This window comes from Micromys minutus (genome assembly GCF_963924665.1).
Source record: "Micromys minutus genome assembly, chromosome: 3".
Lineage (NCBI taxonomy): Eukaryota > Metazoa > Chordata > Mammalia > Rodentia > Muridae > Micromys > Micromys minutus.
The window spans coordinates 66,019,681-66,036,909 of record NC_137972.1 but is presented as its reverse complement, the minus strand read 5'-3'; the positions used below and the strand labels follow the sequence as shown (position 1 = coordinate 66,036,909).

The window sequence follows — 17,229 nt, the reverse complement described above, 5'->3', positions numbered from 1 at the left end:
TTATAGGCAAACAAGTGCATACATAGTTTTAGATAAATCTGTTATAACAAAAGAAAGGGGGCACTTAGGTCATCAGATTTTAAAAATTAAAATCATATTTGACTTTTATGATACAAAGTGTGAGAAATGATTTCCTAAAACATAATGACTACTACATTAAAAAAAAAAAAGATTTGTTTTGTTTTGAGATAATGTCTTGCTCTGGTTCACCTTGAAACTATGATTCTCCTGCCTCAGTGTTCCAAGTACAATAACCTTAAGAAAAACTTTGGGGCTGGAAATGTAGGTAGAAGTTCCTAGTTTTATTCTAAGCAACACATAATATTCTGGCAAAGTGGAATACACTGTAATCCCAGGATTCAGGAGGTAAGGGCAAAAGGGTCAGAAGTTCCAGGTCATTCCAACTACACACAGAGTGTGAGCCAGCCTGGGGTATGTGAGACCCTGTAAAAAGAGAGATCTAGGCAGACAGGAAGCTGTAAAGAAGGCTTTTATTGAGTGGTAGCTCACTGTCTACTCCTCCTGACAAATACTTCCTGATCACTTTTGGTCTGAAACCTTAACTGTGGACAGTAGAGCTCTGGCTGACCACCGTCCTGGATTTAAGCTACTTGACAAATAGGTTCCCCTGCTCACTATGGTCAGAGATCCCTCAATGAAGCCAAAAGCAAAGGGAAAACTCATATCCACATCAGATGAACTAATATCCCTGCAGACCACAAACTCTTCATGCCTTAAATTTAGTCTAAATATAATTCAAAAGATGAACACATATCAATATATAAAAAAGTACTGAATTAGTGAATGACTACATGAAATAAAATACTTACATACAAAGCATTCAAAGAAATGCTTGGGTTATTAGACATTTTATCAATTGTTTCACTCTTAATTATACACTAAAAAGAATTTAACTTTCTGGGGAAAAAAGAGCTAATTAGTTAAAATAAACAAGTAAACAAATAAATCAGTAAAATGTTCACCATTTTATTTATATATATAAATATATATCACATGCCAAATAACTAAGTTTTTCTCATGATTAGTCAAAAAAAATTTTAATACATTTCTAAAAATGAAGGAAAAGGTAACTCTCCTACTGAAAAAGATATATAGACAGTAATCTCAGAGGACAAATAAAGTAAAGTGACTTAAAGTCATCTCACTAAGTTTGATGTAAGGTATAGTCAAGTACTTGGGTGGCAGAGGCAGGAAGATCAAGAGTTCACAGGCAGCCTGAACTACACAGGGAGACTTTGTAGAGCGGGGATATAGCCCAACAGCGGAGTATGGTCGCTAAATATGACACCAAAGGAAAACAGCGGAGATCACAAAGACCACGCTCACTACTCCTCAGGCAAAGTGGTGGCATTCGCCTTCACTATAATTGTGATATTTTTATTGTTTTTATTAGTTCAGTAAGGTTTTATACAATGTATTTTGGTCATACTCATCCCTCCTCCACTCCTCCCAGATCCATCACCCCTTGCTACCCACACACTTGTGTCCTCTTGCTAAGTCCATCATTCCACTATTTATTGAGCATATTTTCAACAGTAATGATTTGTTGATGATCTCTTATTTATATAACAGTATATTCTGCTTGCAGTTAAAGCCCTAGCTTAATTAAACAGCACACAGTAAATACCTGTAATGGCATTGGGTCATCTGTAATAAAGGAAATTTTGAAGTTACTGCATATCAACTTTCCCCATAAATCATACTGGCTCGTGTCTGTTGCGATGCATTTTCTCACAAAATTGACTTCATTTACAACAATTTCTCCTAAAAAGAAAAAAAAAATACAGTGAGCCAAACAATATACTGACAATCCCCAAACTACCATGTGACCTGTGACCTTGCTGGAGGACTTAAGGCTGCTGAAGCTGAAAGAATGATTGTGAGGCCGCTTTCACAGGCTGGTGCCATTTGTCGGCACTGGGGTATGGTACAAAGGGAGGCCCAAAAAGCTTTGGGGTCTGAGCCAGAGACCCAGCAAGGTGGCCTCAGCTGTTCTGCTGCCTCTAGTAAGCTAGCCCCAAGGCATTCCTGAGACATTTGTGATGGATATCTGGCTCTATTAAGATGTGACACTCACTAACACTCATGTCTTTGGTCATTTCATAAGGGACGAGAACCAGCACCAGTTTTATCTGCTTTAAAGTACACTTCATGAAACCTTTGCACTCAAACTGTAACAGAGTAAACAATAAAACTTTAAAATCAAGTTTGAGTTGAAAGGAAAGACTGGAAAAACAAATATTAGAAGCCCCAGCAAGAGCTCTCACGTGCTTTGGACAGGAGTCATTTCTCGAAAGGCATTTAGAACGTGATCATCATTTTAAGATCCTAAATGCAATTAGACAAGGCACATTTTAAGCTATCAGCCTCTTTGGTCAATGGCAGAAAGCCAGAATACAATCTGTTTTGTACTTTCTATTATCGGAAAACTGTTTTCATAGTGATGCCCAGAACCTGTTTGCTGACAATCCCCAAACACCTCATTCATGAAGAATGGAACTTTGGTCTCAAAACGATCCTCTCCAACAAAAATGTTAACAATAAATTGTGTGGTGATGAATAAATTTTACTCAAAGCTCTTAAAAATTCATAAGGTTAATTTAAGAACAGCTGCTAATATTTACTTGAGGATTTAATTCATACACTCACGTCAAATTCCCGGCTCAAATAACTTGAGAAAATTTCCACCCTGAATACAAGCTTCTTTCACATGGCTTAAGGCCCTGGATGCCAAGTCCTGCTCAGCTGTCTTCCTCGCCCTCCCGCTGCAGCCACAGTGGCCTTCTATGAACCTCTTTATATACCACACTGCTTCCATTTATGGGTCTTTGAACACACTCCTGTCTTGGGAGATCCTTTCTTTCAGACAATGACTGTGCTAAAGAATGCCTTAAAATAAATCTTCTTGCCTAGATGAAATCTCCCTAATCACAGCACTATATACTCGTAATTAATTGTGCTGCTCATCACAGCTGCACCTTGACACACGTTTACTCTTAAGTGCATGCTTGCCTAGGTCAGGATTATATATCCAGTGGTGGCAGGAAACAGACATTTTGTTGAAATTGCAGGGCATACAACAGTATCTAATGCATGCTGGTGGCTGTTCAGAAGGTGCTGAATAAAGAACTGAAGTCAACTCAGTGCCTCTGGTTTACAGAAAAGGAATAAAACCAGCAATCTGAGTAGATAAAAGCATAAATTACTTATAATCATCTCACTGGATCAGATGTAGTGGTGTAACCCAGCACTAAGGAGGCAAAGGCAGAAGGATGAAGAGTTCAAGACCAGCCTGAGCACAGTGAGATTGTCCCTAAAATGCAACAGCTGGAGACACAGCTAGGTGTTAGAGCATGTACAAAGACCCTAGGTTAGATCAACAACAAAAAACCAAACCAACAAATAAACCACCAAACTTCCTAACTCTATCTCTCTAGGAAGCCCATTCTCTCTAGCTTAGTTTTTAATGTGAGTGAGAGATGTTCTCAGCAGACAACCAGCACCATGGAACTCAGGCTGTTCTGAGCAGAGAAGAACCTGTTACTCCTCTGGTCCAGCAATCAGCTGAGCTGGAAGATGAGGACTGTTTGGGTATGTGAAGGCAGAATGTCACAGAACTGCCACAGCTGTCCCCCAACACACAGGGGAACATAGGATTGGTGGCTCCTCGGTGCTTGTTCTGATTGATTCTTTACACAGTCTATATGAAAGGACGGCAGATGTCTTATGTACTACAAAGATCAATCACTTGGGACCCAAAAGGTTAAATCACTTTCATACTCCTAAGACTTTAAAGACAGATATAATGTGAAGCTTATCTAGTGTCCCTTAGCACCCATGGGGCATTGTTCTCAGACCCCGTGAACACAAAGTTACTTAGACACATGGTGGGGGCATTGCACGCAATTTACCCCAGTCTTTAAAGTATCTTGGATGACTACAAGTACCTAATAAATGTAAGTGCTGTGTTGCTACAGTGTTCAGGGAATAAGGACAAGAACACAACTCTATACATGTTCTAACCCATGAGTAGAAGATTTGCCACCAAGAGTTGGATGATTCCACAGATACGGAACCCAGTCACAAAAGCCTTCTGTCCTCATTTCTACAAACTTTCATTAATGTACATGTGTTGTAGTGACTTGGAACAAGTACCAACATTGAATTAAAGACTCATTACATTCTAATGAAAAACAAATGAAATTTCCTACAATTCCTTCCACAGAGAGCTTATCACCTGCCTTATCAGTCTGGGCAACTGAATAGTCAACCACTTTCCCAGTCTTAGTTGTCAATTATAAGACTCATATAACTGAGTTAATTATTTCTACTACTGACAGAAGTCACCTTTTTGTAAACCAAACTTACACTGCCAACATCTCAACCAACTGACCTGAGATAGGGCTCTGAAAACAATGCCACAGAAAGTCAAGAGCCGCACCATGTATGATTCAGTCATATTCTCGTTCACGTTACACTCAAACGAAAACCACCTATAAACAACGGAGTCAAGTCACACTGCAGGGTTTCCCAGGAAGGGAAGCAGAAGCACTCACAGTAAGAAATGGAAAAAGGGAGTCTGGACTAGCACACTGTGGCTGAGCTAGTATCATCTGCCAATTCTATCTATCTGTCAGTCTGTCTATCTGTCGATCCATCCATCCACAGCCCTTCTCTAGCCACTGGATTCCTACCTATGCATCAGGAGTAAGACATGCACCTGCAAATGCAGTGGGGATGAGACAAAGGAAGGTAGTATGTGGGGGATGGCTCCATGGGATGGCAAACCACAGCTCCTGGGCTACACAGAGGCCTTTGTAAATACTCTTTCATTGAAATTTTATTCTTGTACTGCTTTTGCCTGCTTCATGGGACAGGGGCAAGACTGAGTACTTGTAACATAGACTTAGCCCAGAAAACCTACAACATTTATTGTGTGGCATTTTACAGAAAAAAAAAAGAAGAAGAGAGAAAAAATGCAAATAAAATAGTCTCCAAATGGTATAGAGAGGGAAAATTTTAATCTCTAAGAACAAAAAGAATCTAGAATGTTGTCTTTAATTCCTCATGCAATTAAAAAGGCAATATATGTTTGGTAAATAGAAATAAATTTTCTCATAAATTGCAGTCTGGGAAATAGTTCAGGGCAAAATCGTCTGTAATTCAGCATATGGCTTAAAACAAGGAAACTGATTCTCACCAGTTTCCTGATACAGAAAGGCTTCCCTGGCCATGGGGCTTACAGCAGTCATTCACCCTAGTTTTATAAGTTGTAACTGCAAGTCTGAGCTATGTATTAAGTAAACAAAACGTGTGGTGCTACCGCTGGTGGTGACCCTACAGGGCATACACAACACACAAAAAGCCTGTCACCAGGCATCATACCCTGTAGGCTCAGCACACAGTGGGGCAGCACACACACAGTAAGGGCAGTACATAGTGGGGTAAGACCAATGCTCCAGTCCAGGTCTTCGGAAAGGACCAGGATGAAGTAATGAACAGGAAAGTGACAGTACTAAGTGTGTGGTCACAGTAACAAAGACCCAGATAATGAATAAAGAATCTGGGAGGCAGCAAAGAGCCGGCATGACTGCAGCAAACATTAGTACCTGAAGTCACTCAAGCTGGAAAGGCAGAGGTTCTTTAAGAAGTTAATAATGCGTCTCAGCACCCTTGGGAAGACTGTACAAGGAGTTAGCATCATGCTGGTGTGAGGCACTAATCAGGAGCATAAGAAACGGACAGCTGTAAACAGGAAACACCTCCAGGTGATGCTCAAGCCTGACGCTTCAGTGCTGTGGTTGGTTACGTCCTCCACTAAGAGTGTATCTATGAAGTAAAGTCCTACCAAACTCAGTCTGCCATCTAGATAGCCTTCTTTGAATGGGTATTACATGAGCTCTTTAAAAGACAATTTTGTTTTATGTTTTGCCAGAGAGCGACTTAACAACCCAACAGAGGAAATGACACTTAGGGTGAGGCAGAAGACAAGAACAAGATCGAAATGGCACAATGAATATGTAAAATATAAATTGTGACAGCTACATACCAGTGGCTGTTCTCAGCTTTGTGGGTGCCCTGATCTGACTGTAAGAGAACTGTCAGGGCCTCAACCAACCTGCCAAGCTCTGCCACTGAAGTGCTGTTGGTTTGTATTAGACAAGGGGAAGAATGGGCTGAGCTGACACAGGGCTTTCAGAACAGTGGCCTGGGCTTAGCTGACACTCAAAATTCAGATCACAAACATTTCCGGGGAAGGCCTGCTGACAGTCCATGGTGAGCGTCCAATCTGACTTAGGGACTATCCTGAGCCCTCACAACCTTTCTTATCCTCTACTGCACTTTCCTGAGGAACAGAGGCTGTGTAAAGGCAGAACCTACCTGCCCCACTGCCTTCCCAAAACAAAAACAAAAGCCCTCTGCCAGGCGTACATTCCATACCTGCTGAACAAAGCAATCCATTGTAGTTAGTCACTGCATTTCAATCTTCTCCCTCCCACCTCCAGGATGCTTAAAAGATCCCACCTCAGGGAGGGAAGAGAGCAGAAGGTCAGGGAGCCCTGCTCACTGCAAGTCTTACCTCCCAATCACAAAGTAGTTGGCACTCTCCCAGCTGCTCCTCAGCAAGGCCAGCAACCAGGAAATCACTACCTCTTAAAGACATTCCCCTTTCTGGCAGCTGAAATTGAAAGTTCTTCCTCAAGCTGGGTCAAAATCTGTCACTATTGTGAGAAAAGCAGAGCCAAAGAGAAGACATGGCTCTTTTCATGTCACTGGGAAATTTTCTCTTGACTGGCATTCAATCTGCCGTCCACAATTCCAAAGCATAAACTAAATCTGTACCTGAAAGTCACCACTGTCACTAGGCGGCCATGCTACTTGGAGGCTAACAGCACAGTATAGGATTCAGGCCCTGCAGACTCTGCCTTTGCAGGTTATGCAACACTGGGCAGCTTCCTTAATTCTTGCAAGGAATTCTCTCACCTGTCAAATGAAGACAAATAAGTACCTTGCCTGACAGGGCTGTTGTGAGGACTGACCTATAAGGTGCATCAGCCAAGGATGTGAGCTCAGGTATCAGAAGCATGCCTGGAGCCAGGTTAGCAACAAGGAAATTCTGCAGCTCTGTTAGCTGGATATCAAGGACAGTAGAGCCCAGAGGCCTGAGCACTGTCCCTCAGTGTTCTCCATTCCTTGGCATGGGTTTTCTGGAACTGCAGTACCAGTAGTGCCACCAAACACTTCCTTAGTGTGACCCAGACATATGTGGGAGCACAGCTGTGCTGTGATAACCGAACTGTGACTGGCTAGAGTTGGGTTAGAACAATTTGTCAAAGATGGTAGGAGGACACCTATATACAGACAAAGGAATTGGTCATCTCTTCACGGTGCTCACGAAGCTGAAACGACAATAACCTCATCCTGCAGTTTCTAGTTCACATTCCAATCATGTCTGTTTAGGGGACCAAACCAGAGCTCCTAACTTTGTAGTTTGCCAATTGTTTTTTTTTAACCTAGCAAAAGAACACATCCTAAGTCAAAGAAGTTAGAAGGTAATCTCAGCACAATTTTTAAATCAAATAACTTCAAACTAATGGGGAAAAAAAGCTCCAAATACCTAACTTTTCTTTTGACTATGTCTAGCAAAAACACCACTTGAGACTGAGAAAAGTGGCCTGGAGAACCAACCCTTGGGAGCTAAGGCCAGAGGATCACTGAACCCAAGGGTCTGAGACCTGGCTAGACAAATATTATTTCAACTGATCAGATGGATGGATGGGTGGGTGGGTGGGTGGGTGGGTGGGTGGGTGGGTGGGTAGGTGGGTGGACGGATAGATAATTGCCCTGCCTGGAATCTGGCAACCACTTATCAGATCACAACCTTTTACCTGCCCAGGCAGCATGGAACCTCCTCAGGGTTCTGTTGTGATCCAGAATCACTATACTTCAGGAACACTACCCTCCTACTCGAAACCTGGATAGTCCTCATCTGTTCGCATACATGAATACACGTGGAATTAGACTTGGCTGTGATACTCTCTACTTTCTAAAAGCATGAAATGCCTGACATCTATACAGTAAGAGAACAGGATTCATATAACGCACTAATGACACAGAGGATGCCGGTCAGATGGTAACTGAGCTGACACAGTACTTCTCTCCAGTTACAGGCTCAGATGTAAATCTCTGCAGATATATAGCATGAAACAGCAGTGTTTCTCTTGCTCCTAAATCCGGGAGTTGGTATCTGCATGCAGGCACATCTAAGGTAACAGTTTAAGCAGGGTGGGGTCACGCACTCAGTGACAGAAGTGTCACATTTCAGGCACTACATTAGGTATCAGGATCACAAAGCTATATTTGATACAATCCCCATCTCAAAGAGCTTCATGAACTAGGAAAGTTGAAAATTATGAACATAAACCAGAACCTGAATTCAATTACTCATCATTTTCTTCAATTTTCTTAACTTAACAAATGATGAGGGGCTTTCAACTTGGCATTAAGGCCCAATGGAGCACATGATCGAGGCACACAAGCAAACAACCGATTTTGTGTTCTACTTTTCATCCGCTTATTGAATTAAAAGTTCAAACTTCGGGCAACTGAAGGAGGATATCCTTGGACCTACGGCAGTAAGCCAAAACATAGTGTATGATACTATATCACTGAACAATTACTTCTTGTTCTTTGTACCTGGGTAAAGAAAGCCACCAGAGACTTGAGAGCACGTTCTCTGACATGCTGACGGCAATGAAGGCCAGAACTGTATTAGCCAGGCTCTCAGAAAAAAGTGCTTCCCCAGTTTATGGTTTGCTCATTGTCATTTTGGTGATGGTGGGACCAAACCCAGTGACTTGTACATGCTAAGCATGTTAAGCACATACTCTACCATGAGCTACAAACCTCATTACCCTAGTCTAGGTTGTTAGATCACAATACTTGTTTTCCAGATTACATGTATAGAGTACCATGTTGTAGGCTGAAGAAATACAATTGGGGTTTTAGCAGATTTGACATTAGAGTTAAGGCAGAAAAAGGAGACCAGAATGGGCTGCTCACACAGCCTCAAAGAGCATTGGGAAACTGAGCCCAAGACAGCAAGAACAGCAGAGGTCACACAAGGGGCAGGCTGTCACAATTCAGAATCAACTTAGTCTTCTGTAGGGATAAACAAGGAGCAAAAAATAACTGGACATCAATCGTCATCATTTATACACATATACACGTATAGTTTAGACGTGACATGAGCTTTCATGCAAGAAAAATCAATGCAGGTCAGGAAGTTTCTTAACAGGCAATTGAACAAGAGACACTGTTATTTCTAAGAAAAGTTAACTACTCACAGTCAGGAACGGGGGTTAAAACCTTCCCCAGAAATGGTGGTATTATTATTATTATCATTATTATCATTATTATCATTATTATTATTATTATTATTATTTAGTAATTTCAAAAACTAATTGTTCGCCAAGAAAATTCTTCAACCATATTCATACTCACACTTTTCCTAAGCATAGCTTCAGTTTAAAAGCTAATGTTAAGAAAACAAAACACAGCTCCCAGGCACTAGTCAACACGCATACCGCTTCCCTGGCTGTTTCTAAAATGCCTACAGTGGCAAATACCAACATGGAGCATGCACAGGGGCAAGGGTTACTCGGTACTGCTTCAGCTCACTCTCAGGATCAGCAGAAAGGATTCGTTAGTCAACACCAAGTGAAAGACACTAACAAAAGCCAGAAAACATATAACTCTAGTCGTCTAAAAGAACTTTTAAAGAGTTGGCATCTACCACACAGAACCAAAGGCCAGCACTTTCATTGTTCATCTCTACTTACTACATATTTTAGGTTTCCACATTTGTTAAGTTACTATCAATGAAGTCTTAACTCTCTAAGTAATGATTCTGAATTTTATTTATTTATTTATTTTTGCTAACATAGAAAACTGGTATTTTATCATAGTTTAGACTTAAGGGAGATAGGCCTTCCTAAATGTCTATTTGCCCCAATAATCTTATTTTAAAAACTGATTTTTCTTTAATTATTGTGTAATTGTTACACAATTCAAAAATAGTAATCAAATAAGTTTTTCTGTATTGTAAAACTGTTTACTATGAATCCCTACTTCTGTTTGTATGGTCTCCATCTAAGGTAAATGTGTTCTTAGCAAGTGATTTCCAACCAGAGGATGACCCTAAGAGGCACACTCATCACACACACACACACACACACACACACACACACACACACACACACACGCACGGGGGGGGGGGGTGGCGGCGCAATGCAATGCCTGGAGACATTCTGGTTGTACTGAGGACATGACAGCTAGTTAGCAGAAGATGGGGCAATGGGGCACCACTGTCATGGAACAGATAGAGGCCAAAGATGTAGGGATGGCTGTCAGCTCAGGACGGCTCCTCACATAACAAAGAATTGCCCAGCCGGAAAGGTCAACAGTGTCCTTACTGGGAAACAAAGTTCTAAACTGAAACAAGCACATTTGCAGTCAGCTGACAACTTCACAAAACAATTCCAGACTAAGTCAATGTCTGCTAAGCTTTGTCATTGTCTTAGAGACACAAACATGCTCTTCATTCCATCAAAACACACTAAAATGATGATTCGATTATGAATCATGATTTCATTAGGTGGTAACACATGTGTAGAGCAAAAGAACTTTCACTACAATTAGATACTTCTTTCAAAACTAACATTTCAGAAGACAGGAAAGAAATGAGGTAGTTGTGCTCTTGAATGTCTTCTATTGTACTTTAAACTCTCCGAGACAAATATCAATTATGTCTAGCCAAATCTTTCTCGACTCACTTAAGTTTTTTAACTGGAGAAAGTTAAAAATAATAGAAAGGGAGAGGTAACTACACAATACTATCCCGTACAATCTCAGTCCAAGGCACATTCAAATTCTGAAACTTACCTGGCAAAAGGACTGGCTCCAGTTTTTTAATCTTCGGTTCGGAACTGATCTTATCGTCAGTCTGAAATACAGGAACAAAATAAAGTAAAATCCAAATACCGCCCTGTCACAAGATCCTAAGGCAAACTTTCTAAGTGATGACACATACAACAGACATATATCCCCCACTTAAAACTCTTTCAAGTCCAAATACAGATCGTTTTAAGATCTACTCAGCGACTTGAGAGCCTCACAATAAACACATTTACAACAGCCCAAGCCGCTTTCGAGAATCCACACTAGACAGGTAAGCTCTGCGAGGTGTCCACAGCGCTGCAACCATCTGGCAGTCACAGCAGGCTCGGTGCCCAGCCTCGAAGGAAGGAAAGAAATGCAGCTCGGGACAGTCCGTGCGATCTCCTCTCGAGGCAGGACTAGGGACCACAGGACTTCGGCCAGAGAATGGCCGCCGCGGAGCTCTACAAGTTTGTACTGCGCTCGTGGCTCCCGGGGAGGCGCGCTCGCCCGCGCCCGGTCCAAGTCCCAAGCCGCCCGCGGAGCCGCGAGCGCTTACCTGGGGTGGCGGCAGGAGGTAGGACCTGAAGCTGGGTCTGGGCGGCTTGAGAGAGAACATGGTGCCGCCGCTCGTGCGTCCCCGGCCCTATGGCCGGCCAGTGGCCTCCCCGTTCAGCGTTCCCGGTGCAGCTGCCCAGGCCGGGTCTGCGGCCCGCCCCGCCGGGCGGACTGACGGGCGGGGACCGACGAGGCCGAACGCCCGCCCGGGATGGGCGGAGCCGGGCGGAGTCACGCCCATCCCCGGAAGCAGAGCGCGGAGCTACAGCCCAAAGCTCTCGGTCTCTAGGCCGCTCTGTCGCCAAGTTCGACGCTGGAGTGGAGCCCCACGGGGCCCCGAGAGGCCATCTTGAGAGCGCGCTTCTACGGAGGCCCGCTGGGGTCAACGGAGGCTTTCACTGGCCTACTGCGACTCACGAGGGTCATGCCAGCCACGCGAAGCTGCAATAGCCTGTGGTGGGCGGTGTGCATTGTAGCTGCTGTCCCAGGACCCCAGTCCTCAGGGGATCTGAGATGACTTGCTATAATGTTAGTTACCCCTTCTGAGCTACTAGCATTATGAGTGTCTCTGTGAGTGTGTGTGTGTGTGTGTGTGTGTGTGTGTGTGGTGTGTGTTTGTGCGTGCATGTGCGTGTGTTGTTGTTGAACTGGTTCCCTGGAGGTGCTTGAGGTTTAGATTGTGCAGAGTGGCCAGGACAGATGATATTGGCCGGAAAACCAGACTCCCCCATTTAGTTCACTGATTTTATTCTTCTCGTTAAACTTTAAGTGAAAGGAGATATTAATCACCTACCCGCACCCCTTTCCATTCTTATATATAAAGATGCAATTCAAAAGGTAAGTCATCAGAATTCCAGGGAGAGAAGACCACACTGTTAAGTCTCAAACCCAGGGACTAATAGCTCAGGTGTCTAACATATAGCCAGGTTCTCCCTGCATCCCTCGGTCCTTAACTTATATGGAACCATCTGTTATGGTTAGCATACCCAACCCTCAACCCTTGAACTCTTCAACCCAGGGACTGGGTTGCCCTTCCCCTCGAGGCTCTTCCCTATATAATCGAGCCATTTTGGTTACCTGACCCCTTTTTATCTTTTGCTCTCTTGGCTGCTGCACCTAGTTACCTCCCACTCCCCCCTCCCCCGTTCTCCTCACATAGTGCATAGTCAAGTCTACTCTGGACTCTCCCAGTTTTCTCTGCCTCTGGCTATGATCTCCCTTTTATCTACAATAAACCTTCTCCACTGAACCAAAGAGTATCCATGTCCTTTTTCTCCCCCTCCTCCCCCATTCATACACTAGGTTGTAGAAATGAGAACCCGTTGTTTGGTCTCAAAGAGCAGCCCAACTTCAGCACAGTATAGGGGGGTGTCTAGATTTATTGTGCCTCCAGACTGAAGTAGCCTTTCACCAAAGGAGGGAGCCAGTGGTGTTCCATGTCTCTGTACTTTGAAAAATAATTGTCTAAAACCCAACACTTTATCATGAATGTCAGAGGGAGACTGACGTAAGCCCAGAAATCATCACCATGCAGACAAGTGTACTGACATCACTAATTGTGTGTGTGTGTGTGTGTGTGTGTGTGTGTGTGTGTGTGTTGCTCTCCAGCTTGCCCTGGCTTCAGAGCAAACCCTGAATATTTCTGGCTAATCTGTTTATAACACTTGACTGTACTTTGACAAGTAAATTTGAACTACTCATGAAAAAAAAACACTGGTGCATATTTAACTTTCATAACTGTTCTCTTGTTTTTCTACCTTAAATGGGTTTACCCCCTAAAAGTCTTCAAACATGTGTGCTCTTTGGGGGCAGGAGGGGTTGTTGCCCATATTTCTTAAAAATCTGCATCTTTTTTGCATGTCAGCAATATCTGAAAAACGGGAGAACACCAGATGTGTTCTCTTTCTGGGTGATTTTTAAATAAATTCTGCATATCTAGTATCAGTCCACTCAGGCACGTGGGTTGTTATAACAAACTACTGTCTGGCCTGCTGCTACTGATTCCCCTCTGGCTGCATTAGGCTGCTCCAGGCACCCTGGTCTAGACAACAAAAATGTATTAGCCCAGTGATGGAGTCAGAGATGCACAAGACCAAGGCTCTTTAAAGGCGATTTTGAGTTTTGCTCCCCTTTTCTTTCCTTGCTGTGCTAGCAATTGAACTGAACTCAAGACCCCCATGTAATTGTCAGGTGACTTGTCACTGAACTATAGCCCTCAACTCCTTTATTGACAGGATTTTACTGAGTTGCTGACCTTGAACTTGGGTCTCTCAATAGATGGTATTATGAGCCGGTGCTACCAGACCCAGCTTCAAAGATGTTTCCCACTGGGGCTCCAAGTCTTTAGCCAATAGCTTTCTTGTTGCTATGTTCTCACAAAGTGGGACTTTCTTCTTAGAACATTAACGCTCTCTGATTAACACCCTGACCTGTCTCTGGGTACATTCTCATTAGGCGCCAGAGTTTCAGAGTGTGTGTTTGTGAGTTTGGGGTGACGGAAGTCAGTCTGTTGATAGGTTTCGAAGCCTCTTCTCAGATCCTTGTCTTGGCTACAGTGTTTGGTGTGTTAGACCATCCTCTGCTTTTGGCTTTTGTGTCACTGTTTTAAGCTGCTTGTCTAATTACACATCTGTTTCCATTGTTGATTTTTTTTTTCAAATAGAGAACACTGGAATTCCCTAGAGAAATCAGTTTCTTTTCCTTGATAGAAGAGAGAGAATACCTCTCTTTTTTTCTTGAATACCTAGGGGTTGGTAGATATTTTATGCTTTATTTAGTCATTCATCCAATCAGTTAACAGATTTCTCTTGAGTGCCACCTTTGTGCTGGCCTGAACCAGGACTCATAAGAGTCCATTGTTCTTTATGTTCGTGGCATTTTTATTGAAATGAAAGAAAGAAAAAATAATAACTCATAATGTATAAAGGAAGTTAGGAATGGGTAGGGGAAGTAATTGTATTTACCAGTAAAGATTTAGGTGAAATCAAGGAAGGTCTTACTACATGGATGGCATCTGAGCAGAGACCAAAAGGAGTAAAGAAGGTGAAACTCAAGGTCAGCAGCACAAATACCCTGAGGTAAGTATTTGAGACCAGGATACCTGAAGCAGCCTAATCCAATGGAGAGCAGGTCAGAGGGAAACAACAGGCCAGGTTCTAGGCCTTGAAAATTGGAGAGTGGGCTGGGAAGTGGCAGTGGCCCGACTGGATATTTTAAAACAGCCACTACTGGGGTGGCCCCGAGTGGGCAAAAAGCTAGGCTGTGATAACAGTGTCCATTCGAGTAAGAGACATTGGTAGCTGCAGATGTGGCCAGAGGTGACGATTCTTGACGGCTACAAAATGTACCTTTGGCTGGGTACCTGCTTTTCAAGATCACACTTAAGCACTTTAAAGTGTATCAAAGGACAACTCAGCGAAGGTGACAAGTCAGGGCAGTTCTTTAGTCTGCATATAAAAACAGACAAAACAACAACATGTTAAAGCATATTGAACAAACAGAAAACCCACAGAACCACCCTGGAGAAGCCTCAACGACATATCAAAGGGAAATTATGTCCCCGGGCTCTCCAAGATAGAGCAAATGACACTAACAAGTTTATCACCCGGGATTGTCCATGGTATCAGTGTCAGGAATCAGAGAGGCATCCAGAGAACTCCAGGGTAGCACAGGGTGTTTGCTGGAAGATCCAGCCAGTCTGGTTGAGGACCTCGTCAGAAACAGAAGGAAATATTTCTTTCTTCAAAAGCTGTAGGAAGCAAAAGGCTCCTCCTATAAGGTGTGTGTTAGTGGAGGAAGAGGCTGATGTCAGGGCTGAAGGAACTTTGGAAAAACAGTGTATAGCGCCTTCTCTTGCAGGAAAGGGTCCGCTCTGAGGACAACTAGTGGGGATGAAGCATCCTGGAGGAGCCAAGAAGAGAGGCAAGAGAAGGTCAGCTGAGAATTCAGAACAATGGGAACACAATGTGTTGGAGAAGCTGTCTTACAGCAGATCAAAAATGTAAGAAAGCACATCTCACAGTAAAACAGTGTCAGGAAAGTATGTGAGTCAAGGTTTAAAATAAAACAAACAAAATCCCCAACAACAACATCAGCAAAACATAATGCAATGAGAAGTCGGGGGAGATGGCTCAGTCCTTAGGTGCTTGCTGCATAAGGGTAAGGATCTGAGTTTGATCCCCAGCACCCACAGAAAAAGCAAAGTGCACTGGCCTTCTACATGAATCAACAATCAAGAAAGTCTTCAACAGACTGGTATACAGGCCAATCTGACAGAGGCATTTTCTCTTTTGAGTTTTTTTTTTTTTTTTATTAGCGTATATCAAGTTTAACAAGAAACTCACCAGCACAGTTGACCCCTTGTCAATTTGACATAAACCTGTCACTATTAAACCATAACCTTTCCTTCTTGCTTATCCCCAAAATCTTGGGTTAATATAAAATATAACTTTAAAAGTCCCACAGTTTGCAACCCCATGGGAAGAACATTATCAACCAACCAAACCCTCCACAGCTTCCAGGGACCAAAACACCAACCAATGAGCACACATGGAGAGATCTGTGGCTCCAGTTGCATATGCAGCAGAGGATAGCATTGTCTGGAATCAATGGGAAGAGAGGCCTTTGGTCCAGTGAAGGCTTGTTTTCCCAGTGTAAGTCAAAGTCAAAAGTCTCTCAACTTTTGGGTTTCTGTAAAATAAAATAAATAAGTTAAATACTGGCTTCGGCCATGAGGCTTAGGCCTCAAGTTGGGCGGAAGTCATGTTGCAGCTTTAACTAACTTGTCTTTTGTCTTTCAATCCTCACTCCGGTTCTGGGGGAGCCCAAGTTGGGTGTCCAAGCTGGTCTCGGACAATGCCTGAAGGTGGAAATTCTGCTGTCTCGCTAAGAAGACCCACAATGAGTAACACTATCAATTTGATTGATTTAGAATCACCCAAGAGATGCACCTTGGCCTGTCTGTGGCACTATCCCAAGTATCCTGGGAGGAGAGTGGGAGAAGCACCATTTCAGGAACTGAAGCCAAGCAAGCAGCAGCGCTCATCCCTGCTTTAGGAACCACAGTGTCACCAGCAACTGCACACTTCTGTCTCCATGCCTGCCAGACAAATCCTTAGAGCTTGTTGCTGGACTGTGCACTCATTGGATCCATCCTGTGGCCCTAGAGGACTCCTACTGCAGGAAGCTCTGATCCAGTTGGTTTTGCATCAACCAAAAGCCTCCTTGGAAACGAAGCTGGAAGTTGCCCTACGATCGCAAAGCCCCATTGAAAATGTCTGGTGGGAAGTTAGCTAAGTTCACGCCTCCCTCTTCAAAGGTCATGGGAGACACTTGGGTGCTCGTTTCCAGTGACTTTATACACAAAACCTTCAAGGACAAAACCTATCTTGGGTGCACAGATAAGAAAACAAGGCTACTGTTTTCTAAGAGGTTTCCATCCTCTGTGAGTACTGATCAAACAGGAAGCCCTCAGAGGCTGATATCACAGGGCCAGCTGTTGGAGGGGCTTGGATTCAAATCTCCCTCACATTTGAAGCCATTACATGATAGAGTTAGAAGGACATTGTTCATGACATTGAAATTCCCAGATTTATATTACTGTCTTTAGATCCATAGTGTCTGACACAAAACAGGTAAATAAATATTTACTTTTGAAAAAAATAAGTTAAATACTTTCTTATTACAAGAGGGAAGGACTCAGGCTCAATTATA

General features: G+C 43.1%; 1 protein-coding gene across 1 annotated transcript in view; it reads right to left on the bottom strand.

The window, feature by feature from the left end:
• MTMR10 (myotubularin related protein 10) overlaps positions 1–11,714 on the bottom strand; it is a 50,128-nt gene extending 38,414 nt beyond the window's left edge. The window contains exons 1-3 of the mRNA XM_080914067.1: positions 11,519–11,714; positions 10,966–11,026; positions 1,649–1,785 (exon numbers count right to left, since the gene is read on the bottom strand). Coding sequence (XP_080770193.1) covers positions 1,649–1,785; positions 10,966–11,026; positions 11,519–11,578 — 258 coding nt within the window. The 5' untranslated portion in view covers positions 11,579–11,714. The remainder of the gene's footprint in view (positions 1–1,648; positions 1,786–10,965; positions 11,027–11,518) is intronic.
• Between the last annotated feature and the right edge of the window lie 5,515 nt (positions 11,715–17,229).